Source organism: Borostomias antarcticus (genome assembly GCF_949987555.1).
Source record: "Borostomias antarcticus genome assembly, chromosome: 8".
NCBI classification, from domain to species: Eukaryota; Metazoa; Chordata; class Actinopteri; order Stomiiformes; family Stomiidae; genus Borostomias; species Borostomias antarcticus.
The window spans coordinates 6,848,646-6,876,568 of record NC_140241.1 but is presented as its reverse complement, the minus strand read 5'-3'; the positions used below and the strand labels follow the sequence as shown (position 1 = coordinate 6,876,568).

Here is a 27,923-nt window from a genome sequence, read left to right as displayed (position 1 = left end):
AACACACTCTCTCTCACAGACACTCACTCAGACACTCTCTCACAGACACTCTCTCACACACACTCTCTCTCACACACACACTCTCTCAGACACCCTCTCACAGACACACACTCTCTCACACACTCTCTCACAGACACACAGCCTCTCTCACAGACACACCCTCTCTCAGACACACTCTCTCTCACAGACACTCACACTCTCAGACACTCTCACAGACATTCTCTCTCAGACACACTCTCTCACAGACAGACACTCTCTCTCACAAACACACACCCTCTCTCAGACACACTCTCTCTCTCTCACAGACACACTCTCTCACAGACACACTCTCTCTCTCACAGACACACACAGAACCAACAAAGACAACACTTCCGTGAGCTCAGTGTTTTATTAAAACATTCCCAATACAAAACGTTACATCCCCCGAAGCGTAACTGTTAAGGATACGTTACATAACCGTTACATCTCATAGATACGCATAGACGTGGATAAATACATGTAACATGAACCTTGTAACATGGTTTTAAAAGCTGCATAAATAACCTTCAAGTATTCAGCCCGTGTTCAGACAGCTTCCTTCTGCTAAACATTCTCTCCTCAGCTAACTACACACCATCATCTAGCCCTGAACACACCCTCAACCAGAAACCATCCTCCAGCCCTGAACACACCCTCAACCAGAAACCATCCTCCAACCCTGAACACACCCTCAACCAGAAACCATCCTCTAACCCTGAACACACCCTCAGCCAGAGAGCATGCTGGTTAGCGTCCTACCACTGATTGAGCCGGGAAAACAAATGTAGTTCTGCTCTCGCCAGCCTCTGTGAGGATGGCACGATGATTATAGAGGACATGGCTTCGGCAGAAACATAGTAAGACCACGTCAACCACTATATATTTATAGCAACCAAATAAAATAAAAAATAAAACAGACTTTTGACCACTTGCTACTTTTAACCACTTTAAAACCCACACTGCTCAAATGTTTGGTTAAACTCCCTCAGAACCAGGCTACACACACAGGTGACTGAGGTGTCACACCAACAAAGGTATGGCCCTGGCTCTGTGAAGCCACATTCAGATATTACAGCCGCTGTAGGAAGCTAGTTTCAGAACGTCCCGTCTCCTCTGGAATATTTCCATACTTTCGTTTCCATAAACGACGTTTACTTTCGACGTTCCAAATAGGCGGTTGCGAGGCAATCACATCTCCTTCCATCATGGCTGTTTGTATCTGAACCTAGCATTAGGAGAATAGGGTGCGACATTTGACCAGGGTGTCTCATTCTGTATACAGTACATAAAATAGCAAGGCAGGTTACATTCCACCTGTACAGCTGCACTGTACAGACACAGCTGCACCAGGAAGAGCTTAAATATGATCAAACGTCACAAAAAGGGAGTGTTTGTGAGAATGAGAATACAAGGTATAGTACGGAGTTCGAGCTGCAGTAGGTTTAGCAAGCCCACGCACGTACACACACACACGCACGCGCACACACACACACACAGAAACAGTCATCCAACAGCCACCTGCCCCTATAAGGCACAGTCTATAACGGCTGTGTCTCACTCGTGGGTTAGGTAGTGTACTCTTTTGGCACATAGACCATGACGTGACCTTTTCCTCTTTGATATTGTCAGCAGTGCGGCGATGCTGGTTCATGAAACAGTAACATTCCACAGGGATGCCAGTCGAGGGCTGGAGCTGGAGGACGCAGCGCAGGACGGAGACGGATCAGCTGGTCTGGAGATGGACAATCAGGACCCTCCCACTCTTAGGAACTGACCTCAAACAGAACTGCATACATACACGCGCACACAGGCGCACACACACACACTCTTTCTACATACACTACGCTCCATACCCTACCAATCCAAAACTATAAAATGAGTCCACAGGTAGACGGGCACACAGACTCCTCCTCCTCGAGGTCAGTCTGTCTTCTGAATATGTCGTGTGCCGGCGTGCTGGCGAGCCAGCGTACGGTACAGGCAGGGTTAAATACTGGGCGTCGAGTGCGCGTCTCGACAGCAGACGTCCGCAATTCGTCCCGTTCACTGCGTCTCGCCGCGCTCCCCTCCCCGTCGCTGCGCCGCGACCACGTGGGGGTTGAACTGCGTGACGATGATAGTGATGTCGTCGCGGTACATGCGGGCCAGCTCCTCGGGCAGCGACAGCATCTTGGACAGCCGCTCGTGGTCGACGGTGCCGAACTCGTTGTTGCCGACGGCGTGGCGCATCAGGTGCGTCGCGGCGTTTTGGTCGACGAACGCCGACGACACGTGGGCCTTCCTCTCCTCCAGCAGCCCCTGCATCTGGCCCAGGGTGACCTTGTAGCCGCCCACGGTGAGCGGCTGGCGCTGTTGCACGCCGGTCAGGTACTCGCCGACGATGCGCACCACTTCCTGCCTGTGAAGGGTCTCCCACAGGCCGTCACTGCCCAGCACCTGGGGGGGGGGGGGGGGGACAGAGAGGAGGGACTTTGAAGCACAGAGCACGCCCACCATAACGCACGGGTAGGCAGAGGGGGGGGGCTACGGAGCGAGACACGCCCAGGGGTGCCGCCGCCGTCCTCTCCTTACCAGGAAGCGGTCCTGCGGCCGTAGTTTGTGGTACGTGATCTCGGGCTCGGCGGTGAGGTAAGGAGGGGTGTGGTAGTTGGGCGGGATGAACTTGGTGTGCTCGTTCTCGTGGAGCTGGTCGGGGCCGGACTCCAAGACGCGCTTCTGCAGCTCGATGCTCCACTTGAACTTCACGTCCCCGAACGCGCGGAACGGCATGAGGAGGCCAAGCAAGCGGTCCTGTAGGGGAGAGGGAGAGAGAGAGAGAGGGAAGGAGAGAGAGTGAGTGTGAGGGGGGGGGAGAGATGGAGAGAGAGAGAGAGAGGGACAGAGACAGGAGGGGAGAGAGAGGAAGAGAGATGGAGAGAGAGAGAGAGAGAGAGAGAGAGAGAGAGAGAGAGAGAGAGAGAGAAGGGGGTAAAAGGGAGTGTGAAGGAGACGTAATCACATGACAGAAACCAACAACAGGACACCATGTGAGATTTGAGATAAGGGAGAGAGACAGGTTTTTGGAGGTGAGGACAAGTTAAGAATACCACAGAGATCACATCACATGTACAGCGAGGTCCCACAGCGGGTCCGCGGAGCCGGGGGGGGGGAGGGGGGGTTCCGTACCTGTCGTACTACCGTCTTCCTCTCGGAGGGGGGGTGCTCTGAGCACACGCGAGCCACCTCGTCCTCGTTCTGGGCGTTGTGGTCGTTGGTGAGCGTGTGAGCGCTGAACGAGCCGTCCTCCTCCTGCACCCCCAGCACAGCACGGCCGTCCCCTGTGTTCGCTAGATACCTGCAGCACCAGAAAGAGACAGACATGGGCAGTGAGCAGATACATTAGGCTACTAGTGGTAAATGGTAAATGGACTGCACTTATATAGCTTTTAGCCAAAGCGCTTTACAATGAAGGCCTCTCATTCACCCATTCACTAATGCAATGCAAGGTGCTAGCCTGCTCATTTGGAGCAATTTGGGGTTCAGTGTCTTGCCCAAGGACACTTCGAAATGTCGTCAGGAGGATTTAAGGTTAAAGGCCCAATGATTGTCACACACCTGAGTGTGTGAAATTTGTTCTCTGCTTTTGACCCATCCCCTGGGCCAAGCAGGGAGGCAATTTTTTATAGTCTTTGGTATAACTCGGCCGGGGATCGAACTCCCGACCTCCCAGTCTCAGGGCGGACACTCTACCCACATGGCCACTGAGCTGGTCTGGAGGAGTCGGGATTCGAACCGCCGACCCTACGATCATTGGACGACCCGCTCTACCTCCTGAGCCACAGCCGCCCCGTGACATTCTGACTGAAGGTTGACTCTCATAAGGCTGGTTTGTTCATCAAACCCATGGAAACGTCACAATGCATAAACAGACATTAGTATAACATAGCAGTAAGACGTATGGAGAGATATGCTGCGGTGTCCATACAGGTCTGATCCCTGGACGTGTGCCACACAAGCCGTCGCTCCAGAGAAGGCCACTCTCAGAACCCAGTAGTGCAGGAAGGCATTCGAATCTCCCACCTAGACGGTCAACAACGCAAATCAGCTCTCTCCCAAAACAGACAGATGGACAGACAGATGTATACTGTCAAGACGCCGAGGTCTCCCACCTGAGCCTCCAGGGACAGGTCGTTGTCCAGCCTCTTGAAGGCATTCTGCAGCGCCTCTCCAGTGTCAGGAGTTTCCCCTGGACTGAGAACCGAGGGGGAGAGTCAGAGAGTGGGGTAAAAGACAGGTAAGCGAGGTCCTAAAACACACTTTTTTAACACTGCTTTTACCACGTAGTGTTACTTGTCTTAATATCCTAGTGTTCTTAATTTGTATTCTGTTTTCATAGTTTTTATTCTATTTTACATTATCTTTTAATCTTTTTTTTATTCTATTTTACATTATCTTTTAATCTTTTTTTTTTTACTTTGATTGTTTCTTTTAAATCTGTTCTCACTGTGTTTATATGACTCACGTTTTTATCCATCACTTTTTATGGAGAGCACTATGTGCTCCATTGATTTGTATGAACGGCGCTGTAGAAATAAAATGACATTGTGTGCGACTCCGCAGACGAGGGGCTCTCCGTACCTGTAGAGGTCGATCAGCTCCTGCCAGTACGTCCTGAGGCTGCTGAAGTAGAGGGTCTGGGCCTCCCTGCTGAAGTAGTCGTTGGGGTGTTTGTGCCACTGCAGGATGGGGCTGAGAGGCCGGCCCGCCTCCACCGCCGCCTCCAGGTCGCACAGGGTGGAGTGGGGCAACAAGGACACCGCCAAGTAGTAGAACAGCCTCTCACTCAGGGCCTGGCGGACAGGGACGGAAGAACAACGTTACCCAGGAGACACGTGACGGAAGATGGCGAGGGGGGGGGGGGGTCTCGGTCCGGACGGTTACCTGCGCGCAGGCGCAGCCGGCGTGGCCGTCGAACACGCCCAGCAGGATCCCCCGCGTCTGCAGGCAGGTGGCGGCGCTGCGCCGGTCCTCTATGGGCGCGTTGGCCGGCAGCTGGTTACTGTCGAAACCCAACACCGACGACACGTTCCTCCCATCGAACTCCGGCACCTTGGACCAGGACCCACACACATGATCTTTAGATCACACTCTGGCATTCGGAGAGAGAATGAGTGAGTGTGTGCGTGTGGGAGGGGCGGGGGGTTAGAGGGGCAAACCTTAAAGCTGTACTCGTTGGCTTTGAGGATGGAGTTGACTTGTGGGGGTGTGAGGTTGTAGCTGTGAAGGTTGGAGCTGGTGCGGTAGTCTCGTGCGGACGAGCCAGGCGGCCGGTGGCTGTGTCGGGAGGTTGGGCGCTGAAGAGAGGGGCAGCAGTGTGCCTGACGTTGGCATGGTGACAGGCTGGCGCCCCAGAGCTTGGCGCGGGGCAAGCCTCGGAGCAACTGTGATGTCACAGGCATGGCAACACGCTCAGGACACACACACACCTGCAGGCAAAGTGTAAATATTGATTGAAATATTTGATAGTAATGTCCCTATCCTATCACAAATGAATGACCAGGATACTGATTGACTTGCCTACCACTATTTGGCCAACCAAGTGGCTCCAGCCGGAGCTTGCCCTATTCTCGGGATCAACCTCGGCTAGGCTACCCTGCTATTTATAACCCTGAAATCGCAGTTGTGACATCCCTGCTCCTGATACGCTCTCTACAGCCATACCCCTGCTTGTCCTACCGAACTAAATACTTGGAGTGACTTCCCTCGGCTCTCCACCCGCTTACATAATAATAAGAGATATGCAGCAACGTGTGACGCTGCTCGAACCTCTGGATAAGGGCTCATGGAAAAATTAGAAGACGAAGTAGCAAAGTGGCTATCGATAGTCAGAACGCAGCAGACTATGAATGCAGGTCAAATACCAGCGCATTACAAATCATAAATGTAGAGCAGATACAGTAAACGCCATATATGTTAGGAAGTATCGAAATTATTGTATAGCTATCTGATGGCATTGTGCATTGAATTAGTTGGCTGTCCACGGTTGTGAACCCAGGACTTCTCGCGCCCTGCCCATCTCAGCCCAATTTCATCCATGGGCGCAGCCGCAGCTAGCTAACGTAGGAAAGTTGTCTACTGTTGACATACAGTGTCAGTTCGGGACGGTCAGCCATGACAAGCTGAGGTCACAAGCTCTTATTGTCACCTGGATGACTTGAATCAGTCTCTAGTTAGTGCGTTATGTAGCTGGTTACCCTACTTTATATGTAAAATTTAGCAAACAAGCTAGTTGGTAAGACAGCTAAGCTAACACCGGCTAACCGTGCTGCATTGCAATGACATGCGTCAGCTACTGTAGCTCCAAGCTGGGCTCGAGCCTGGCTACGCCTAGCAATACACTGACCGCTGAAAGAAGGCAAACCATTTGTATAGTCATATTAACACACGGTCTGTGGAAGACTTACAACGCTAATCAAAGTGCATTTAGCTGAATACCACCTGGCCACTTACCCTAATCGACGGGTTTGCGGTGGGTATCGCAGTAACTGAATATCACAGCCCACCGACCTGCGTCATGGCTCAGAGCCCAGGTCCAGACACACGCTGATTGGCCTTTGGGATGTAGTGAGGTTAACCCATTACACACCGGAACGTATGTCGCACAGCCCGACTTTCCATTCAGCAGAAATGTAAACAGTAAAATGTTAGGGAATAATGCTGTTTTAATTTTTTATTTAATCTTTATTTTACCAGCTGGTCCATTGAGATCATAGATCTCATTTACATGGGAGACCTGGCCGAAATAGCAGCATGTTATAGCAGCCAAAAACAATGATAAAAACAATAGAATATCGGTGATAACATAATGTACAAATTAAAATACCTAAGGACATTGACACGTGCCAACGGAATCATTTAACAACGATCTTATAAGTGCTTTAAAATCAGGCAAAGAGACCAATTCCATTAGCTTTAGATCTTTTTGAAGGCTATAGGGCTTGGGAAAATGTAGTCCCAGACACGACCATCTTGTTTCTACACAGGTGTATCTATTCGTCTGATTGCATAGGATTCTATGCAGTAGAGCCAATCAGACAAATAGATACACCTTTGTAGAAACAAGATGGTCGTGTATGGGACTACATTTCCCCAAGCCCTATTCCGGGTAAGGAGAGCAGAGCACATAAAAGGAGAAGCTGCTCGATTTGTCAAAGCCTTTTTCCCAGTTCAGTCTAGATCCTGCACAAGACAGCAGGATCACATCATGTGATCTGAGACTGTAATTACTTACAGGTCTCCATGCAGAGAGGAAATTTAGCTACTGGGAGTTTATTAGGCTGGGAGTTTACCTGGGATAGCTTTATAAATGAGCAGGTACCAATGACTGAGCCCCCGCAAGGTCAGCGAAGGTGAGCCAGCCCTGGAGTACAGTGTACAGTAATGAGTTTAGAGCTTTACAATGTGATAAAACAGTGCAATGTGATATGGTGAATCTACCATACGCAGGCAATGTGAGTGCATTCATGTACAACCGATCACCATAATCAAGGTAGCAGAGACCAGTCGTCTTCTTGCCTCAAAGGAGAAACAAAGACTTGTTTCTGAAATAAAACCCAAACTTCAGCCGTTTGTTTTTGTTTTTTTTTGAAGATTATGAACCTGTTGAATATTATCTGCCAGGTACTTAGAGTCAAAGAGATGAGATATGGTCATAAAACACCATGGGTGCAATGGAGTTATAATAAAATCACTTTTCTATTTAGTTTACAGCACCATAAAGATACCTGTAATCACACTTCCATAACTGTTGTTGTTGGCACCATCCAAGTGTCAGTGTGTGGATCATCAGTGGTATTTCAGTGTGGACCATCTGTCCTAGAATTTCTGCTTCTCAACTTCAAACCTGCTTTACAAGTCGCCATTGTTGTTGTTTTTTAAAGCAACTTAGAAGTAGTAGAAGAAGTTCTTCATGAAATGAACAGACTTACAACATATTAATACACTGTTTTTACTCAGTATAAAACATCAAATACAAAAAATTCAAATATTTACATCATCTATCAAAATACTGAGTCGAATGGTACAAAATCATCAGTATAAAAACACTGTAGCTGCACAAGCTGTGGAAAATTAGAAATGCTATTGACAAACAGCTAAGAAGGCATAGCCAGAATAAAAGACAAAAAGTAAAAATAAATGGACACTAAATAAGAAATCTCCGGTCCACCAATGTCTTGTTTGCAAGATTTCTTCGCCCCAAAACATTGCGAATCAAACGAAAGATCTGAAAAACAAAACTGTTATTTTTCAGTAGTTCAAGGTTATAAAATGGCACGCACGCACACACACACACACACACACACACACACACACACACACACACACACTGACCAGTTGTTGTAGGTATGTGAGTACAGCAGCCAGAGTGTAGTTCTGAGCCCCCAGGTCGACCACACAGAAGAACAGGGTATCGAAGATCAGCAGCGTGGCCTCGTTCCCGTAGAACAGCACATTGCTGAAAGAGTGAGACTCATCTACAAACACACACACACACACACACACACACACACACACACACACACACACACACATATACACACACATACACATACATACACACACACACACACACACACACATACACACACACACACACACACACAAACACATATACACACACACGCACACGAATAGGTCAGCTGGTCATCAACAGGTCACCTGGTGATACGGGGGCACAGTGTTGAGTCATTACCATTGTAGAAAATGCTTTTGTCGATGGGCTCTATGAACTCCATCCCGATGACCCTCTCAAAAAATAGCTTGTCTTTCACTATGTAGTCCAGGTCCCGATGGCCCTACAGACAACAGAAGGAACCCCAGAGACAGATTTCACTGGGCTGGATGAAATACACAAGTGGCTCTTTGACAAGTGCAAAAATGATGGCATATTATGTTGTGTCACTGCTACAGTATGACAAATTCATGAAGAATCCAATGCGGTTCTGGGTGTGTGTACGCATGTGTGCGAGCACTACTAACATGGTCTATAATGGATCCCAGGAAGCGGTTCATGCTGTGGTAGGCTTTGGTGCTTTGCTCAAACGGGTTGGCCGGCGACGCGTCCACCAACCGAGACGGTCCGTTCCTCTGCGAGACACAGCGGGAAAGACGTGTTCAGCACGTTCGGAGAGCTCTAAGGTACGTTGTGTAAACACATCACGCACGCACGCACGCAAACAAACAAACAAACACGCACCCTGTTGAGAGGCTCCCGGATGCGGTCGTACTGCTGTCTCAGGCGGTTGGTGATGGACACCTGGAAGGTCTGGGTGTCCGTGTTGGGGAGCAGCCCCCGCTGACCACACAGGGACTCCTGTAGACAGAGAGACAGAGACCCCGTTTACACCTTGCATTAAAATGCGTTCTTGGTGATCAGATTGCAATCTGATTGTGCTAAACCACATGAAAATACAGGTGTAAATGCGCCCAAAACATTTTGAGGACAGATTGCTATCCGATCAGCCAAACCACCTCCGGAGGTGGTCAGGGACGCATTTCGACCACATTTAATATAAGTGTAAATGGAAATGCGTTTTTAATCCACATATCAACAATGTGGGCGGAAATACGTAGCCGTTGGAACGCGCCGGTTCCAGACCAGCAAGGAGCAGGCTTCCATGACAGCTAGCAAGAAAGCATTACAATGGATCCTGGTCAAGGCTGGAGTCCAGACGAGACAAAAGTGTCTACTCTCAATTTGGTCGGACGAAAATATTCAAGCACAAACAGGATGTGACGTTCGATTGTCAGCTGGACAGAGTCGATCGGATCTCAAATGGATGCCAGGTGTAAATGTAATCAAGCTAAATCATTATCTCGATACAATCTCGATACGAGATGCATTTTAATGCAATGTGTAAACGGGGTCAGTGAGAGAGGAGGGGGTGGGGTGTGGTGAGAATCTCTACATGGATGACAGCTCTGGCAGGAGAGGGACTGGGTTCACGCACCGCCTCCCTCTTCAGGTTGTTGTTCATCTCCTCCATGTTGGTGTCGGCGTGGCCGTGCACAGAGCGCCCGTGGATGTAGTAGCCGAAGCACTTGTGGGACAGGAGCAGCACGGAGATCTGCACAGACGCGCGCGCAGAGAGACATTCAGAACGGGCAGTGCGCAGCGAACGCTTATGAATAGTTTCCTTTGTATGACGAGAGAAAGAGAAACACGCTGGATAGACGCTCTACTCACGTTACTGATGGAGCAGAGGTCCACGAACTGGCGGATCTTATCTTCCACGAAACGCTCGTGGAACACGGTGAAGAACACCATCTACAAGAAACGATCACATCGTGAGGAGGGTATAGGAGACGGGTTCCTGTTCGAACGGGGCTGCGGTTTCGTCCGTGCGTGCGGGCCGGCCGTGGGCGAGCCTGGGGCTACCTGCAGCAGTCCCACGCCGAGCCAGAGTGTGGCGGCCAGGCCGTAACGCAGCGTCAGGCTGTAGGGAGGGGTGTAGGCCCGGGGGGGGCGCTCCAGCGCTGACCAGGGGTCCCTGAGAGCCAGATTGGAGAAACCCACCACCTGGACAAGAACAGAGGCATGGGTTACATTAGGACAGAGGAAAGGAAGGAAGGAGGGAAGGAAGGAAGGAAGGAAGGAAGGATGGAAGGAAGGAAGGAAGGAAGGAAGGAAGGAAGGAAGGAAGGAAGGAAGGAAGGAAGGAACGAACGAAGGAAGGAAGGAAGGAAGAACAGGAAGGAAGGAAGGAAGGAAGGCTGGAGAGATGACAGACTGGGATGCACACAAGCCGAAGGGGTGTGTGTTTGCGTGTACCTCTAGAAGAAAGAGAACCGCCATGACTTGGAAGGTTGGCTCGATCTTGCGGATTGTCTGGATCTCGTTCCATTCGTTAGCAACAAAGTAGGTCCTCCAGATGCTGACAGGAGAGGGGTCACGCTTCGCCTCGCCAGAGCCTGACGACAACCACATCCTTATTCATCTCTCATTCAAAGAGATACGGAATTATAGAGCTGAAGATGATAATCTATGAGAATGGATTAGCAGATATAGAAACCCATGTGTGTATACCCTGGACAATCCTGTTGGCTTTACCACGTGGTCTCTCCCAGTCAATGAGGAACACATCCACTGATACCTGCTGGATAAGCTTGTGGAGAAACTGTACCGTCTGGATGGATGGACACACACACACACCACACACACACACACACACACGCACACGCACACACACACACAAACGTATTAAGGTATAAATACACAGAAATCACTTTAGCTTCCAGATAAACACACACACACACGCACACAAACACACTGTGTGAGGTCTCACCTTGAGAGCGAAGGCACAGCCGATATATGTCACAAAGCGCTCCTCTTGAGCAGGCAACGGCAACAGCACAGACACAAACTGCTGGGCCTAAACAGCAAACACACATAAACACACATTTAAACCTCCTGTTCACAAAGGTAGTCTAGAATAATCACACAGTTAAACCTCCTGTTCATGAAGGTAGACTAGAATAATCACACATTTAAACCTCCTGTTCATGAAGGTAGACTAGAATAATCACACATTTAAACCTCCTGTTCATGAAGGTAGACTAGACTAATCACACACAGTTAAACCTGTTCATGAAGGTAGACTAGACTAATCACACACAGTTAAACCTGTTCATGAAGGTAGACTAGACTAATCACACACAGTTAAACCTCCTGTTCACTAAGGTAGTCTAGAATAATCACACACAGTTAAACCTGTTCATGAAGGTAGTCTAGACTAATCACACACAGATAAACCTCCTGTTTATGAAGGTAGTCTCGAATAATCACACAGTTAAACCTCCTGTTCGTGAAGGTAGACTAGACTAATCACACACAGTTAAACCTCCTGTTCGTGAAGGTAGACTACTGTAGACTAATCACAAACAGTTAAACCTCCTGTTCGTGAAGGTAGACTAGAATAATCACACACAGTTAAACCTCCTGTTCGTGAAGGTAGACTAGAATAATCACAGAACAGGAACAGGGAGAGGAACTTGCCTCCAACGTCTGAGAGTGCAGGAGACAAAAACTTAACTCTCAGTTTCAACCGAGGACAGATAACAAGGAAGATATGCTGTATGTGAGGATGACATGTCAGAAAACATGGGAAGCATCCCTTGAATCTTGTTTGTATCATTTGGATTAGTTTCAGATATGGATCAAATTGACTCTACTGACCTTGTAGAAGATCAGCCAGTAGAGTCCAGTTCCCACCGTGATGATGAAGAACACGTTAGCCAAATCACCAGCATAGAACAAAACGAACTTCATCACAGTCTGGGAGAGAAAGAGAGAGAGAGAGGTGTGTGTGTGTGTGGGGGGGGGGTTAAGGAAGGATATACATTTAATGTTGGTCCTTAGAGAGAGAGAGGAGTGTCATCTCTACACTAGATTCAGATTTGAGCGTTGGGGCTCTGGTACCTCCATGTCGATGAGCGGGGAGGCAATCCTCCTCTTCCAGCTGGCTGTCTTCAGCAGTGAATACAGTACAGCTACACCACCCAGCACCCCTAGGGCTATCTACACACACACATACACACACACACACACACACACACACACAGACCAGGGGTCAGTACTTTGGGATTACTCTGTGATGTCCCCCTTGTGGTCAAGGCTGACTTCCTCATCTGGATACTCACATCTGTCTTTATGCGAGCCTCAATCTGGTCCATCTCATATTCGACAGCAAACGACACCTGAAAACACACATCACTTAAATAGCCTTGTGTGTGTGTGTGTGTGTGTGTGTGTGTGTTTGTGTGTGATTACACCTGGTCGAGGGGTGTGTGTGTGTGTGTGTGTGTGAATATGGGGTGTGTGATACTCACTGAAACGGTCTGTGTGTCGGGGTCTGTGATGAGGATGTCTGAGTAGGACACAGAGAGCAGTGGAGGGAACACCTGCCCCCTCTGAGTGTCTGGTACCAGCTGGAACCTGCTCCAACATACACAACAGTTGGTGACAAAAGTGAATAGGTGACAAATAGGTAAAAAAAAAAAAAAAACTATATAGAGGGAAAAAAAAAAGTGTGTGTGACGCACCTTATACTGATGCTACTAGCAATGCGAATAACTTTAGGCAAGGAGCTCAGACTCTTCTCTCTCCCGCTGAGGGTGTCTACCAACAACAGTCGCCGGGTCAGGTACCAGTTATTCATGTTCCCTGTATAAACACACACACACACACACACACACACACACACACACACACACGTTATCAGTTTCTCAAACATCCACATGAACATGTATTGTACAAGGCCAGACACACTGACTCAGACACGCCCGCACCTTGGTTGGTGAACAGGCCGTTGTATTGTTGGTTAAGGTTGCGCGTGGGAAGGGGGAGGAGCCTCCTGCTCTCGCTGCTGCTCTGGTCCACAAACACGTCGTAGAACAACGGCTCGGGATACACACGCAACAGATCCACTACGGAGAGAACACACTGCGCACACACACACACACACACACACAGCATATAACAGCAGCTCAAGCTCAAGGAAAAGATGCAGATACGAAGAGGCCCTCTATCCAAAATAAAACATTTGAGACACTCACACTCTCTTGGTAGGTGGTGCCAAACGCGTAGGCAGATCTCTGTCGGGCAGCTGTATCTGGACACAACTGAGAGAGAGGGAAAGACGTTCTCCAGTAACTTCATATGTACAGAATAGAGTCTGTCTTACAACCATCCACTGGGCTAGGCTTATGAGACAGGGCTCTGCTGCCACCCTCTGGCACTCACAGGTATTTCTGTACACAGCTCAATCTCGCCCCTGGCACTAGAGACTTGCTCTCAATCTCATGTGATTCCGGTCCCACGATCTTACCTGCAGGTCCCCCTGGGTATGGTGCTGACTAGACTGTATTAATAATGTGTTTTTGTGTGTTCTGTGTATATGTGTTATGTAAAAATATGCTATTGTCAGCTTCATTTATACTGTATTTGAGCCATTGTATAATAAAAGCTGTAATAAAAAATATTATTATTATTTTTTATCTTACCTGCAGGTTAGCCCCTCCCACCTTCTCCCAGGACAGGAAGTCTCCTCTGATGTTGTAGACAGCAGCCAGCAGGTTGATGTCTGTGTTCTGAGGGACATGAGCGTGATAGAAGGGTGACTGGTGGGTTAGTAGTAGTACTCTGCCTAGGATGACTAGTACATATGTTATAGCAGCAGTGATTTTGTTTGTTTTGTGGTTAGGAGTGCTGTGTTTGAGGCTGTAAGAGTAAAAATGTGTTCTGTACAACGTTACAATGAGAAGACAAGGGGTTGGGGTCACAGAGAGGTTTGGAGGAGGTGTGTGTGTTTGGAAAGGGGGGCTAATTGCCATGGTAAGCTGGTTATCTTTACAACCAGGGTGGTATGGAAAGGGCAGCCCAATGATCCGTGTCCTGTGAGCTTTACAACATATACCTGGGACTGGGAGGGTCCATCTATGTCTAGGTTTTAAGTCTTTTATTACGTCCAGATTTGTCAACAGGAAAGGGGAGTTGCACATCTTCTGGTTAGAGTGTGAGAGACAGATTGCATTGGGCGCTCTCTCAACTGACCAGCCTTGCTGCAGGTTGCTTGACAAGAAGCCACACTCGAGTGTTTGTGACAATCCTTGTGGAATAAATTCTGCTAGCTCTGTTGAACTATCTTGCTTCTTAACCAATATTGAATGAGAAATTCTACAACAAGGCGCTGTATAATGAGCCAGCTGTCGTGAAGGGTTAGACTAATTGTTCAACCACTGTTAGTTTAGAGTCTCTGTGCGTACTGTAGTGGAATTTCTTTATCAACCTCTTTGAACAGACGCCAGACTTCTGAATTCGTTAAATATTGTTTATTCTTAAGTTACATCTGCAGACGGGCTAATGACACAACCATGAAGCAAGGTAAGCAATCTCCAAGCTCTTCTATGTCATCAGCATTGAGCTTCTGGAGTGCTTCATATTTATATCCCACAGAAGAAACCGCTCTCTCAAGAACTTGAGAGATAAGACTTCTGGAGAAAGCGATAAGGCTACCGTTGCTAGGGTCCTCCTAGCAACAGTTTTACATCATATAAGTAGAATCAACAACAAGTCACACAGTATAGTGGTGGCCATATTGAAATCAACAGCACTAAGCAGTATATCATTACTCTTGTACTTAAATTTTCCACAACAGTACTGACCCGTCTGTTCCCCTTGAAGCTGAACCCCGTAAGGAGTGGTGCGGTCTGCAGCACGCGACCGGCCAGGCCTGGCTGGTCTCCGTAGTAAAGCCACGGCAGATTGACCCTCCTGAAGTCACATGGGACAGAAGGAAGAGTCATGGCTGGTTTACATGACTGGTTAAGAGTGGAACTTCCCACAGTGCACCTACACAGTTGATCACCGAACGATCACAGAACACTGTAGTGACTGGGTTACCAGTAGGAGTTGTCCTGCGTTGAGCCCAGGGCGGCGGTGGATCTGAAAATGGCGCCGAAGAGGCCGCAGGCGTCATTGGCCACACTGCTGAAGGAGTGCATGTTCATCACGCACATGTTCCCCAGAGCCTGGCACGCCGTCAGGTTGGAGAACACCTGCGGAACACGCGCACGCGCAAAACAAAGAACACGGCAAACAGATTATACACACTGTGTGAATGGTCCTTGTGGTAGGAGGAGGACACACAGGGCTGGGGGGATGTAGAGGTGTGATGGTGGTAAATGATAAATGGACTTCACTTATATAGCGCTTTAATCAAAAGCACTTTACAGGCCTCTCATGAAGGCCTCTCATTCACCCATTCACGCACACATTCACACAGCAATGCAAGGTGCTAGCCTGCTCATTGGGAGCAATTTGGGGTTCAGCCCAAGGACACTTCGACATGTCGTCAGGAGGAGCCGGGATACGAACTGCCGACCCTACGGTCATTGAACGACTCGCTCTGCCTCCTGAGCTAAACGGCCGCCCCTGGTAGAGGCTGTGTTTACCAGGCAGGCAGCTGCTGAGGAGTAGAGGTTTTTGGAGAACCACGCTGACTGGACAGGGAGAGCCTGCAGGGGGAAATTCACAGAGAGACAGATGAACATGAGAGAGATATATAAAGAGATTGAGTCAAAGTATAGCCCTGTTCACACCTGGCATTAACATGCGTCTTGGGCGATGACCCAATCACAAGCGGACAGCTCCAAGTCAGTTCACACCTGGCATTAGGACGCGTCTCCAACAGGCGTCTGGAGTGAGCGACCACTTGTGATCGGATCTCACTTCCCCGCTTCATATGCAGATGAACACATACATCATTTACGTTCGCAAAGACGAAATGCGTTGTTGTTTTTAACGGGCAGGAGGCAGAAAATGTTAGCTGTTCAAAGGCTTGCAATAGTCTACGCGTACGCACAGTGTTAAGGGTGCTGAAGCCCCAGCTGCAGAACCATGTCTCCCTAAAAGTAGGCCAGTAAACTCAGAGCCTGTTCTACTTTGAGGTACCAAACAAAAAAGAAACAAGAGGAGCAGGCCCCTTATGGTGGGGGACAGTATACAATATGAGGTTGGGATCCAGACTACAGACACCACAACCAGACCGGGGACTTCAATGGAAGACGCCATCAGATGCCGCGGCAACCCAATAACCATTGGGGAGATCCCCCACCCAACACGTATTTCCTGCCTCAACGAGAGTTTCCTCCCCTAATTCAACATGGGCAGAAGATGCCGGAATAGCCACCTGTAGCTCCAGCCAACCACGAGAGAACAGGAAGTTTGCACCAGATGGGTGCAGCTGGGTTGGGTTGGTTGGGTGTAAGCAGCCGTGTGAGACGAGCGAGAGATCAACCCACGCACGGTGGAAAGGAAGCTTCGAATGCTGAAGTCATAGTGTACCTCTTACGGGAGCGGGGGGAGGGCGGACCTTTCACACATTGTCTAATTCACTTTTTTATTTTTGTTATAACCGAAAAACTAAGGTTATCGCAGTGTTCCAACAAAGAGGTATGACAAGTTAATTTATGAGACCAACGGAACTAATAGCTTATGCTGTGTCGGCTTGTGTTGGCAACCTTCCTGCCGCTGCTAGACTATGGTGATTTATTGTATACGAGTGCTTCTGCCCACTGTTTGTGGTCGCTGGATACTGTGTGTCATTGTGCCTTGCGATTTGTGACTGAGTCAGATGGGGACACAAGCCTCGTTCAAGAGGCTGATGGCTGTGGGGAAGAAGCTGCCTCTCTGTGGCGTGCAGACGTGGTCCTGGTGGACCTCCTGCCTGAGGGGAGTGGCACGAAGAGATTATGGCCGGAGTGGGAGGGGTCAGCTGCAAAATTCCTGGCCCGCTTCAGGGTTTGTTTGTTTGGCCCTGTCCTTGGCTGTAGTAGCGGAGTACCAGATGGTGATGGGATGGAGCAGCGGAGTACCAGGAGGTGAAGATGAACTCGATGATGGAGGTGTAGAAGATCACCATCATTTTTTATATTTGTGTGTTTGTTTGAAACCTAAATGTATGTTTTTATCCTGCCTTCTCGCCGGGTCTGTCTTGAAAAAAGAGATTTTAAATCTTACTCACCAGCTGGGCAAAGTTGACATTTGGGTTGACAGCAGAGGGGAGGTTGTTAGGAGGGAAACACAATCCTCCTGCCTGAGAAGAGACACAGGCCACATTAATGACGGGTGCACGCTCTGGGCTGGGTGGCTGTACAATGGACTCATGTATGACACACATGTGAGGGCACAGACAAAGGCGCGCTGGACTCACCAGGATGTTAGTGGGGCCACACACACAGGAGAGGGAGGTATTGATGAAGGAGGCCTGACACCTCTCACACCTGAGAGAAAAGAGCAGTACTTTCTCACACACCTTGGTTTACAAAAATATCAGTTCAGTCAGAAATAAATTTGAACCATTTATTAAACAAAAAGGGTAATACGTTTTGTCTTGGAGTTGGTGGCTCTGGTCAAGGGGTACTACTACAGTACCTACTACCTGCGTAACTGCCTGAGGGGTGCATAAATTTACATGACCATAATCAAGGCAGGGTGCACTGTAAGGAACAATCCCACTGACAGACATGCAATGCAATACAGAACAGAACGAGTGGTGGCAGGAGTGGGGAGATATTTGATTTGGTGATAAGAGATGGGCCTGCTGTCGGGATGTTTACTTGTGGTACTTACATATAACCTAGAGTATGTCTAATGCCTTAAGGGCACTAGGTAACTTGTGTCAACACCGATCAGTCAATAGCTATATGTACAGTGGATGATCTCCTAGTTACTCCATAGCAGCACTCCAAGTTTGTTTGTTTACTTCCTCGGTATGTATAATGGCAATGTGACATTGTAATCGGGTCTCAATGTCACAATGACATTGGCGCACTGCCATTACACATGCTGAGGAAGGACACTGCCCGAAACGTTCATGTGGCTAATAAAGTAAACAAACAAACTTGGAGTGCTAACTATTCTCTTTTTCATATGATCTACTACATTTAGGATTGAGCACTCAGGCGCTTATTTTTAAAAGAATGAGGTCCCCTGCTGCACAAGCAAAAAGGTCAAGCGACGATGATGATGAAGTACCGAAGAGAAAGTCTTCAACATCGTCTTGGGAGCCTCTTGTACTGTCGCAGAGGTCCCCTGTGCAATTACAGGTGGAGTACCTCAATACTAGGGTAGGGAAGGGCGCAAGGTCACAGAAGGGCTTAAGGATGACCTTTGCCAGCCTCTACACAAGCACAAATCGAGGCACAAGGCCCATCGTTGGAGTGCTGACATCACCTGCCCCTCTGAGATTGTAAAGCCTGCAGAAGGGAGACCTAGTGCTGGGAACCTTTGTCTCCCAGCAAACAACTAGCATCAGCGATATCAACACCATGCGACCACCCCAAGAAACTACCACCACCAGACAACCACCCCAAGAAACTACCACCACCAGACAACCACCCCAAGAAACTACCACCACCAGGCAACCACCCCAAGAAACGTCCACCACCAGACAACCACCCCAAGAAACTTCCACCACCAGGCAACCACCCCAAGAAACTTCCACCACCAGACAACCACCCCAAGAAACTCTAATCCGCGAAAGAGAGGAGAGGCCATCGAGAAGCCACCATCTCAGCATCACATGAAAGAATCGTCAAGACCACCGCAGTCAGTCAAAAGCATTCATCGGGTGAGGACAAGGAGCAGTGGGTGAAGAGAACACATGAAGAAACATTGACAAATGGGCAGCAAACTATAGCTATTAAATGTATAATGTAGATTAACAAAGTATATAGTTTTGTATTAAGGGTTTGGTTGAGACTGTGGTGGAAGTTAGTCGGTCGGAGGCAATAGGGCGAATGACTCGCCTTACCGGAAATAAAACAAACAAACAACAAACAAACTGGAGTGGAGAATCAAAACAAAACATTCACCACCCCATTACATTAGGAAGGACCGCCCTAAAGATGCAGGATTGGTTCTGAAATGCAGGGTTTTTTCTATGTCTCAAATTGTTTCCACCCTCTTCAGTCTCTACGAGTGCTGGTCTTTATTGTTGATCAAGCGACTCGGAGTTAATCAGCTGATAAATTGAAGTACAAACTGTGATTACACGTCTTATATAGTTGTGAATGTGAGAAGAAAGCTCCCACTTAGACATTACCTCATTGGCATATTTGTCATGGAAGGATAACAAATGTACTTAGGACAGGGTCACATACAGTATGGTTAAGACATATCAAAGCAGCCGCGTGAGCAGCCAACATAAGCCTGTCATAACAGGTACAGTAGGCTACTCCATTGTTGTGGGAAAGGATCAGAATACACAAGTCCACCTCGCTTCAACCCCTACAGCTCCCCCCCCCAATGACCTGTGAAGGGTGATACCGTCAGGGGTCACTACTGGTTAACGACTGCTCTTCTCTGTGAGATGCCTGTTGCTGTGGTTGCTGTGGTTGCTGGGAATGGTTTTAACAACTAGTATACTTCAGGGTTTTTCCTGGCTCAGAATGAGTCTTTGGGGGGGGGTGATGTGCACACAATTTTTGTGTTTTATGCCGAGTAGCCTACCAGCGTATATAGGACTATATTCTTTGCAATTAATCAATCAATTAATTATCTCGATTACTAGTGGTCCAAACTATGGACAATGCAAGAAAGAGGGATGGGCTGCACTTGAAACAAGCTATCAAACACATTTGGAGATGATTTAAATTGCTATTTTTATTTTAAATTTTTAGCATTTTGGCACTGGTGATTTTCCTTTGGCTCTGGCTAAAATCTCTTTGGGGGCGCCAAAAAATCCTCTATGCAGGACAAACCCTGTACTTTAGTCCTAAGCATGTGTTAATTTATTAACTGAGGCAACCAATAAGAATAATAAACATGCTTCACCTAACTTTTGACATGACCTGAAGTACTTACTGCATCTTCCACTAAGTGGTTCTAATCCTCCCAGTGAAAAGTGAATAACCGGAGATAATTTATACGTTTTATAATGCTCAATAAGCGTTTTATTTATAATGATAGAAGAGGATAGAAGAATATTGCTAGGCGGATTCATGCAATATATGAGGTATAATTATATCACATCAACACATAACATCACATCAACACCTTACCTATAGAACCAAGTGAATCCTGGGGAGGATTTGGGTGAAAATGACAAGCTTTGACTGGTGAGCCTACGCCCTTTTTCTTGGTTGTAATGAAAAGAGGAAACCTCTTGTTGGAGAGGTGAAATATCTGATACTGTGTGGATTATTTACTGAGGAAGGATTCTCACTCGAACCACGGGAACTCCAGATATGTGCTTGTGTAACTATCTTTTTTGAAGACTTTTGCTCAGATGTGACTTGTGATGACTTTCGTTGTCTTTTATTATTGTCCTTATTTCAGCTCTGCGTTGTGTTTTGATTTCAATAAAAGACGGCCCCCAATCTCACACAATACCACACAGTCCAGTGTCTCCTTTTCAGGTGTATTCCAAATGAATCTCTCTAACACGGGATTTGAGCCTCAAGCAAAAGCGGTTTATTACAGAAGGTTTGACATACAAAAGACGATGACATGGCCTAATGTACAGTTGACCTCTCGGTATGCTGTCTGGACCCAAATCAAAGCATTGGTCTCGTTGCAACGTTCTTATGTGGTTTGAGTGTCGCCCCCTCCCTCGTCTCTTCTCCGATAAGACTGTCTCTCTGGTCTCTTCTGTGGCCTTGTTTTGTCACGTTAACCTATGCCGCCTCGGCGCACAGGCCTTTATCTCTAACCACAACAATGGCGTTTGGCACAGAGTGTACCAGCCATGGAATGTCTTTATCTCATAAGTCTATGGAAGAGGGACACCGTTTCTTACCGGAAACTCAAGCCGACAGCCATTCTCAGAGGTCAATCATCATAATTAGGAAATAGCTAACAGGATCATATTAAAAGGCATTTCTCTGAAAATCAACCATATTCCACACTTGTGTCCAATCTGTGCTTGATGCTTGAACAAGTTGCGTGAGATCTCAGCTTCCCTTTTCTGCTGACAGAGTGAGGTGCTTGCTTTCCTTCACTCAACAATTACCATGACGGCATGAACTCAGTCTGTTGCAGACCAATTGTTCATATGCTATGCACACACACTGCTCCGCGACGTCAGTGCCTCATGGTGTCCGATTCCAATGACTCACAATGGAGCTACGTTTTGGAGTTTTCCAGTAATACAAATTCTTCAAGAATCCCTCGATGATATTGAGATTTCTTAGGTCACAAGTTACAAACACACAGTTCTTTAATTGTTCTCCCTCGTTGCTGGAGAACTTCCAACTCCAGAATTCGTTGCAGAGGGGGTTTGCCCCCATCTCTGATCATTGATGGTGGTAAGTATTCGACACCAGTCCCACGTCACCGAGGAGGCTCACAGCCTGCTACCCTGATGTCTCAGTAGAGAGGAGGCTCGCTCCCACCCTGAAACTCCCCTGTCGATCAGTTCAGTCAAGCTTCATCCGTTGTTCACTTAAGCTTCATCCAATCCTTCCAACTTGTCCATCATCCTTCTAAGGCAGGTGTTGGGGGACTCATCCCAATTGTTGAAAAGGTGGCCAGTTCGTTTGAGTGCCAAGATTCTTCTGTGTATCTGGGTTTTATATCCTGCTCTAAGCCTACCTCTCTCCTCCCAGTTTCCTTACATCATTTGAAACATCAACCAATCAAACACAGTTTGACTAAATATGGTGTCAAAATCATCAACTTCTAACATGTCCTAACATGTCTTACAACAGTACAATGGTTGCTTAGTGCTCATGCACACTGTTGTAGCAGATTATGGACATTACAAATATTCTACATTCCATATTGTGAGACCATCTCACTGACTGGAATGTTGGTGATGCCTGATAAAGATCAGGCAGGCTCGGGACATCCTGCCCTCCCCTACCCAGTGATTAATCAATGCGAGGTCATGTAGGAGGGAACATGGTTCGTTTTGTTTCCTGTCAAACTCGGAGTAAATCTGACAAAACACAGAACCAAGACTGGTTCTTTGAAATGGGATTTTGCAAACCATAACTTTCTCTCCTCATCATGGTCCTCCTCTCCCCCCCGGGGTAATAAATCCATGGCACTCACATTCCTGAGGCCACATGGGACCAGGACGACCTAGTAGACAGGGAATTGCCTGTTGGTGAGATGCAGCTGGTGTTTCTTTGACCTGGTGACGAGCCATCATGGCAGGAGAGCACAGAATGGTCCTGAAGAGACACTTTAGATGGAAGAGGAACTTGATTGTGTAAGATTGTAAAAGTTTGGGGGGAAACCAGATGATGAAGAAAGGCCTACAAAAGTACTGAGCATCAACAGCTGTTCCAGCTGTAGGTGAGTTAGGGAAGATAGGCCAACTTAACTAACTCTCTCTCCAACCAGAATAATGGTCCTCATTCCTGAATGCAGTTAAGAAGAAGTTAAGAAGAAATTTCTTCTTAACTCCACTTACGAAGTTCCCGGGACAATTCTGGCATTCCTGAATGGTTTCTTATCTGAGATTTGTTCTTATCTAAGAACATGATTTAAGAACATGGAAATGCAATCGTAGGTAGGTAAGATTGGAGTGCGCCCATGTTCGCAGGGGCTGAATTTATGAGAAATCGTATCGAATTCATAATCATAAATACGAGGATATTTGTATCATTTCCTATTACGTTTCACATTTATAGTCATGATTCTAAGAGGCATCGTGGTGTCCTAAAATAAATAAAAGCACTACACAAACACTGCAAATGTCAGTGAATGAATAAATAAGCACGAACCTCAGTGGCTATACTCAGACTCAGCACAACAGCACCTTATATTCCATAGTCGTCAGAATGGACACATCTACATTCTGTAGCCTAAATAAACATGTGAATATCCATAACAAAAATACCTCATATGGGCCTACATAATATAGATAGGGCCTATCAAGATCTACAAGTAGCCTACTCGTGCATTTAACTAAACTGTACAATTTAATCTGCTCTCAGCACATCCCTTTCATGTAGGCTATATATTTTGCATTTTGTATTAAAAGTCCATATACCGTCTTGTTTTCTATTGTTATTTTGTATTGTTTTTTTTCACCTTGCTTAAGCATAGTGTGCACGTTGTAAGAGCCAGCGGAGAAACAGCTCACTGCTCATTTTACTGGTATGTTGCATGTGACGAATAAAATGTCAAACTTGCACGTGAACTTGACATCAATCAACTTTTTCCGCACTGTCTGGGGATTCTGTTTTATTTATTTATTTAAGGAGCTGGTGGGGCGTTTTTGTATGCAAATTCAGGTGTACGAGAACGCACATTCAACTTAAGAAGGGGAGCACAGCTGAGAGGGTTGGTCTTACGAAGTTCTTAAGAAGACATTTAAGAAGACACGTAAGAAAATGTTCAGGAATGAGGTCCATTGTCTTGTTTTTTCCCATTTCAATTAATATTGTATTATTTGGTTTAGCTCTTTGTGTATTGCTAATCCTTGCATGAAGCAGAGCTTTAGAATTAATTTGACTAATTTGGCATTAGAAAAAGTAAACCTTCTACTGTCACATTTACTCTCCCAGGTAGGGGATGTTATAGTGCTTCATTGTTATAGTAAGAAGTTAGGTACTGTATATGTGTTGGTTAGAGTCTGACCTGACATTGTACAAAAGTCAGTGTGTACTCATCTGGCAACAATAAGTATTTTAGCAACACCAATGGATTGCTCAAAGTACAGCAAGCTCAAACAAGTTATTTCATCACACAGCCAGCATTGTCGTGCTGACCCAAGAAGTACATGTTAACACTTTAAAGGTATACTAAGTGGGATTTGTCAGTTGCGTTTTGTGAACACAACATTCAAACTTCACCCTACCTTTTGTATTACTTTATACTTGAGTTTTTTAGGAAAATCCCACTAAGTATACCTTTAACTGCATATATCATAATACAATCATGATGATTACACAATAAAGAGAAGAGTTTTACACGTGCAATGGAAAAATCCATCACATATGCATGCATTATATGTGCGCTTGCATGCAGGGCTGTGCGATGTGTCAGTGCAGTAGTATTGTGGTAGTAGTGCTTGTAGTTATAGTGCAAGCTGCATGCTGCTTCTGCTTGCTACTCTGCTTTCAACTACTGCAGCCAGCTAGCCCTCTCTGAAGGGGTTGAAAAGTGCATAAGACTCTGTCCCAATACCCACCCTTGCACCAAAGTGCGCACTCCTGCACTTCACATGCCCGTACCCGCCAAGGGTGTAGGGTGTCCCATTTCTCATTTGCAAGGGTGCACTCCACACCCTCGATTCACCCTTTATGCGCCCTCCTCATGAGTCTGCATCGATGCAGACTTCGCTGAAGTGAATAGACCACAATTGACACGCTTGTCTCAAGAAGTAAACTTGGCTGGGAGAAAAGCGATGTTCAAGTGTAAGCGAAAACATCTGTTCTAGGTTTCTGGTTTTAGAATCATGCATATGAACCAACAAAGCATTTAATATGCAAAAACAGCAGGTCCCCAGGCACTCAAAAACAGAAGGCGAGGAAGGTAGGAGAAAAAAGCCTTTATTCAATCATCTAGTGCTAAAAATCTTAAAAACCAACATGTTTCGACCGCACTTGTCTTCTTCAGGGCAGAGAAAGAAGACCAGTGCGGTTCAAACATGTTGGTTTTTAAGATTTTTAGCCCTAGATGATTGAATAAAGGCTTTTTTCTCCTACCTTCCTCGCCTTCTGTTTTTGAGTGCCTGGGCCCTGCTGTTTTTGCATTGAAGTTTCCCTCCCAAACCCCAAGAGCACCTGAAAGACTCATATTACCTTGTTCTCACCCGAGCGCCAAGTTGAATCTGCTCTAGTTCATTTATGTAATATGCTGCCAAACTAATTTGTGTTATTAGTTTGCATATAGTTTTCACTTTCGATGCAACGATGTTTGCTACACTAGCCAACGATGACCAACCAAGCGTACACATTAATGTTGTTATACTGCATTGTGTTGGATTTCATATAATTTATGGAATTTATTTAACCACAGGGTCCGACGAGATGACATTCACGTTCATCAAGCTCCGGTCAGAGAGTGAACACCTCTTCACTGGACTGAGGAACACCTCCGCACAAGGATACGAGCAGGATAACTCACAGCTTGTTGAAGAGGTGTAGTTGATATTTGCTAGTTAATAGAGAGGTAGCTAGCTAACTATCTACATATCTATTAACTTGCAAATAGGATCGATTTCTGTCTGACACCAGCTGATGACTGTTTACATGTTAATGTGGTGCTATGATGCACATGGGGCAGGTGTGAAGATGTGCTCGCTATCAACATTCAAACCAGTGGTGTTCTTTATCCATGGACCCACAGAATACACACTTCTGTAAACACCACTAATGTAAAAACTGAAACTATTTTTCAGAAAACAGCTGCGAGGGCTGTAAACAACATAGTAGTAACGAATGATGTCACCAAGGGTGTCCCAAATCTGTTTTGTAGCAGCCGTGTAAAGTGCAGACTTTCACACTTCGTCGTGCCCTTGCGCACCTCCAGAAATATGTCACCCAATTGCACACTTCAGGGAGGGGCATAGGGTGGGTATTGGGACAGGGCCTAAGTCTCTTCTGCTGGTGAAAAGCCTCTCTACAGCCAAGACTTCTACAGTGCCTCCTCATGGCCACACATGGTAACTAGGTACAGTACCTTGCGGTCCCAGGCTAAGATATAGGGGGTCTCGGAGCAGCAGTGGGCCCCAGAGACAAGGCGTGCAGGCCCACCGGTTTGTGGACATGCCCTGGCGTCTGTCAACCACTGTCCCAGCTATGGGCAAATAGCATGGGCAGATGGGTCTCATAGCCATGACAGGCAACCCATCTAGGAGAAGGACACTCCGAACAAAAACCATGGGTGCTGCTCACACCTGTCTCTGTGCTGTATGCCACCTGAAGGTCTTGGAGTGAAAGGTGGATAAGGGCTCATGCCTAAAACAGCCAGAGTGGGGCTGTGAGGAGCTGCGCCCCACAATTCTTACATAGCATTGTAAAGCCTAACATTGAGATGGTTCTTAACGGTTAGTCTTGTACAAAAAATGATATCTGGTGATGTCACTGATGGGATGGTGTGTTACCTGTCACCATTGCTGTCAGGTGCTGAGAGGGCAGGGTCGGCTCCATTGCACACCTCACACCTAGCCTCCTCTAGAAGGTTCCCTTGAATATCCCTCTCCACTGAAAATAACAAAGATTCAAACATTGTCTCACAAAAACACATCAAGTAACAATCTATATGAGTAACAACCTCATACACTGCCTCATACATTAGAGAGAGAGATGAACTTTAATAATCCCTGGGGGGGGGGGGGGGGGGGTAGGAGTTTCAGCGGCAAGAATGTACAACATAGATTACAATGACAGCACAGTCCAACCATGAGATGTGCATATCTGTGTGATCAACATTGCTGTTCCAAGTTCCTCACCTAGAATACTTCCAGAAGGGCACTGGCACACCCCCTCCTCTGTAAGACTGCCCGGGCAGCGAATACATCCATATCTATCCTCTGTTACAGCCTAAGGAGAAAACACACCCAAACATATTAATTTGACAGCTTACATTGGATTCTGACGCCTGTGCATGATGGCAATGTTAATGCAGATGCAGGTAATTACAGGGTTTGTCTGAGGGGCTTACTGGTTTGACTGAGGGGCACTGTTGGCAAGTAATGGATGCCCCATTGGTGGAGAGAACACGGAACCCGGTCTGGCATTCACAGTTCAGCCCTGAGGGAAGAAGTTTGCATGTTTACAACGAGCAAATCTACCTAGCTAGCTACCTAGTAGCTATAGCTAATTAATGTCCCTTATAACACGTTGGATAGCTAACAGTTAACCCCAATCCAGTACGTGCGGTTAGCTAGCTACGTGTCAGAAAGATACAGTTTGCACGTGTAGACTTAAGATATACTAAAGTTAGGCCATACACAGTGGTTTATGCTAGGCTTTGATTTAGCTTGTACTGGCGAGCTATCTATCTTAATGTAGCTAGCAAGCTAACGTTAAGCTAGCCAGTAAGACCCACCATTTGTACTCGTCTTTTGATTTGGACCGCATTTCACACAGGTCAGGCTGGATATATCAAAATACTTATCCTCGTCACAGTCTGTGGGACTCTGAAATGATATTTCAAACTGCTGTGAATTAAGTAAATGAGATTTTATCATGAGAAATATAGCCAGTCTGCAGATGTTCATAGGTAGCGTCGCCGTCGCCATGGTAAAGTCCCGTAAACTTCCTGTTATTTTCCCATAACCCCCTTCTGCCGTCGGTATTAGCATACCACGCGCGTGATTTTTTTTTACCAACCAACTTCTGCCATAACCACGCCCCCGCGAGTTTTCATTGGGTTAGGGTTAGGGATAGGGATAGGGTTAGGGTTA

At 46.9% G+C, this 27,923-nt stretch overlaps 2 protein-coding genes across 2 annotated transcripts; both read right to left on the bottom strand.

Moving 5' to 3' along the window:
- Window positions 1–384: 384 nt before the first annotated feature.
- pdp1 (pyruvate dehydrogenase phosphatase catalytic subunit 1) lies at window positions 385–6,593 on the bottom strand. The gene is made up of 9 exons (XM_084441909.1): window positions 6,508–6,593; window positions 5,214–5,483; window positions 4,939–5,106; window positions 4,636–4,847; window positions 4,167–4,248; window positions 3,983–4,077; window positions 3,184–3,352; window positions 2,590–2,808; window positions 385–2,454 (listed from the first exon to the last, which is right to left on the bottom strand). Exons 2-9 carry the CDS (start codon window positions 5,454–5,456, stop codon window positions 2,062–2,064), a joined length of 1,581 nt encoding a protein of 526 aa, XP_084298035.1. The 5' UTR covers window positions 5,457–5,483; window positions 6,508–6,593; the 3' UTR covers window positions 385–2,061.
- Window positions 6,594–8,147: 1,554 nt separating this feature from the next.
- Window positions 8,148–27,758, bottom strand: tmem67 (transmembrane protein 67; the record flags this gene model as incomplete). The annotated part of the gene is made up of 28 exons (XM_084442085.1): window positions 8,148–8,281; window positions 8,389–8,531; window positions 8,750–8,852; window positions 9,037–9,144; window positions 9,254–9,370; window positions 10,008–10,124; window positions 10,244–10,324; window positions 10,436–10,576; window positions 10,829–10,968; window positions 11,084–11,183; window positions 11,343–11,429; window positions 12,233–12,331; window positions 12,476–12,574; window positions 12,697–12,753; window positions 12,886–12,991; window positions 13,099–13,219; window positions 13,345–13,498; window positions 13,612–13,677; window positions 14,059–14,145; window positions 15,220–15,328; window positions 15,458–15,612; window positions 16,009–16,071; window positions 17,580–17,651; window positions 17,769–17,838; window positions 26,619–26,718; window positions 26,967–27,057; window positions 27,179–27,267; window positions 27,566–27,758. The coding sequence occupies 28 exons, from the start codon at window positions 27,756–27,758 to the stop codon at window positions 8,201–8,203; spliced, it is 2,949 nt and encodes a 982-aa protein (XP_084298211.1). The 3' UTR covers window positions 8,148–8,200.
- Window positions 27,759–27,923: the final 165 nt, after the last annotated feature.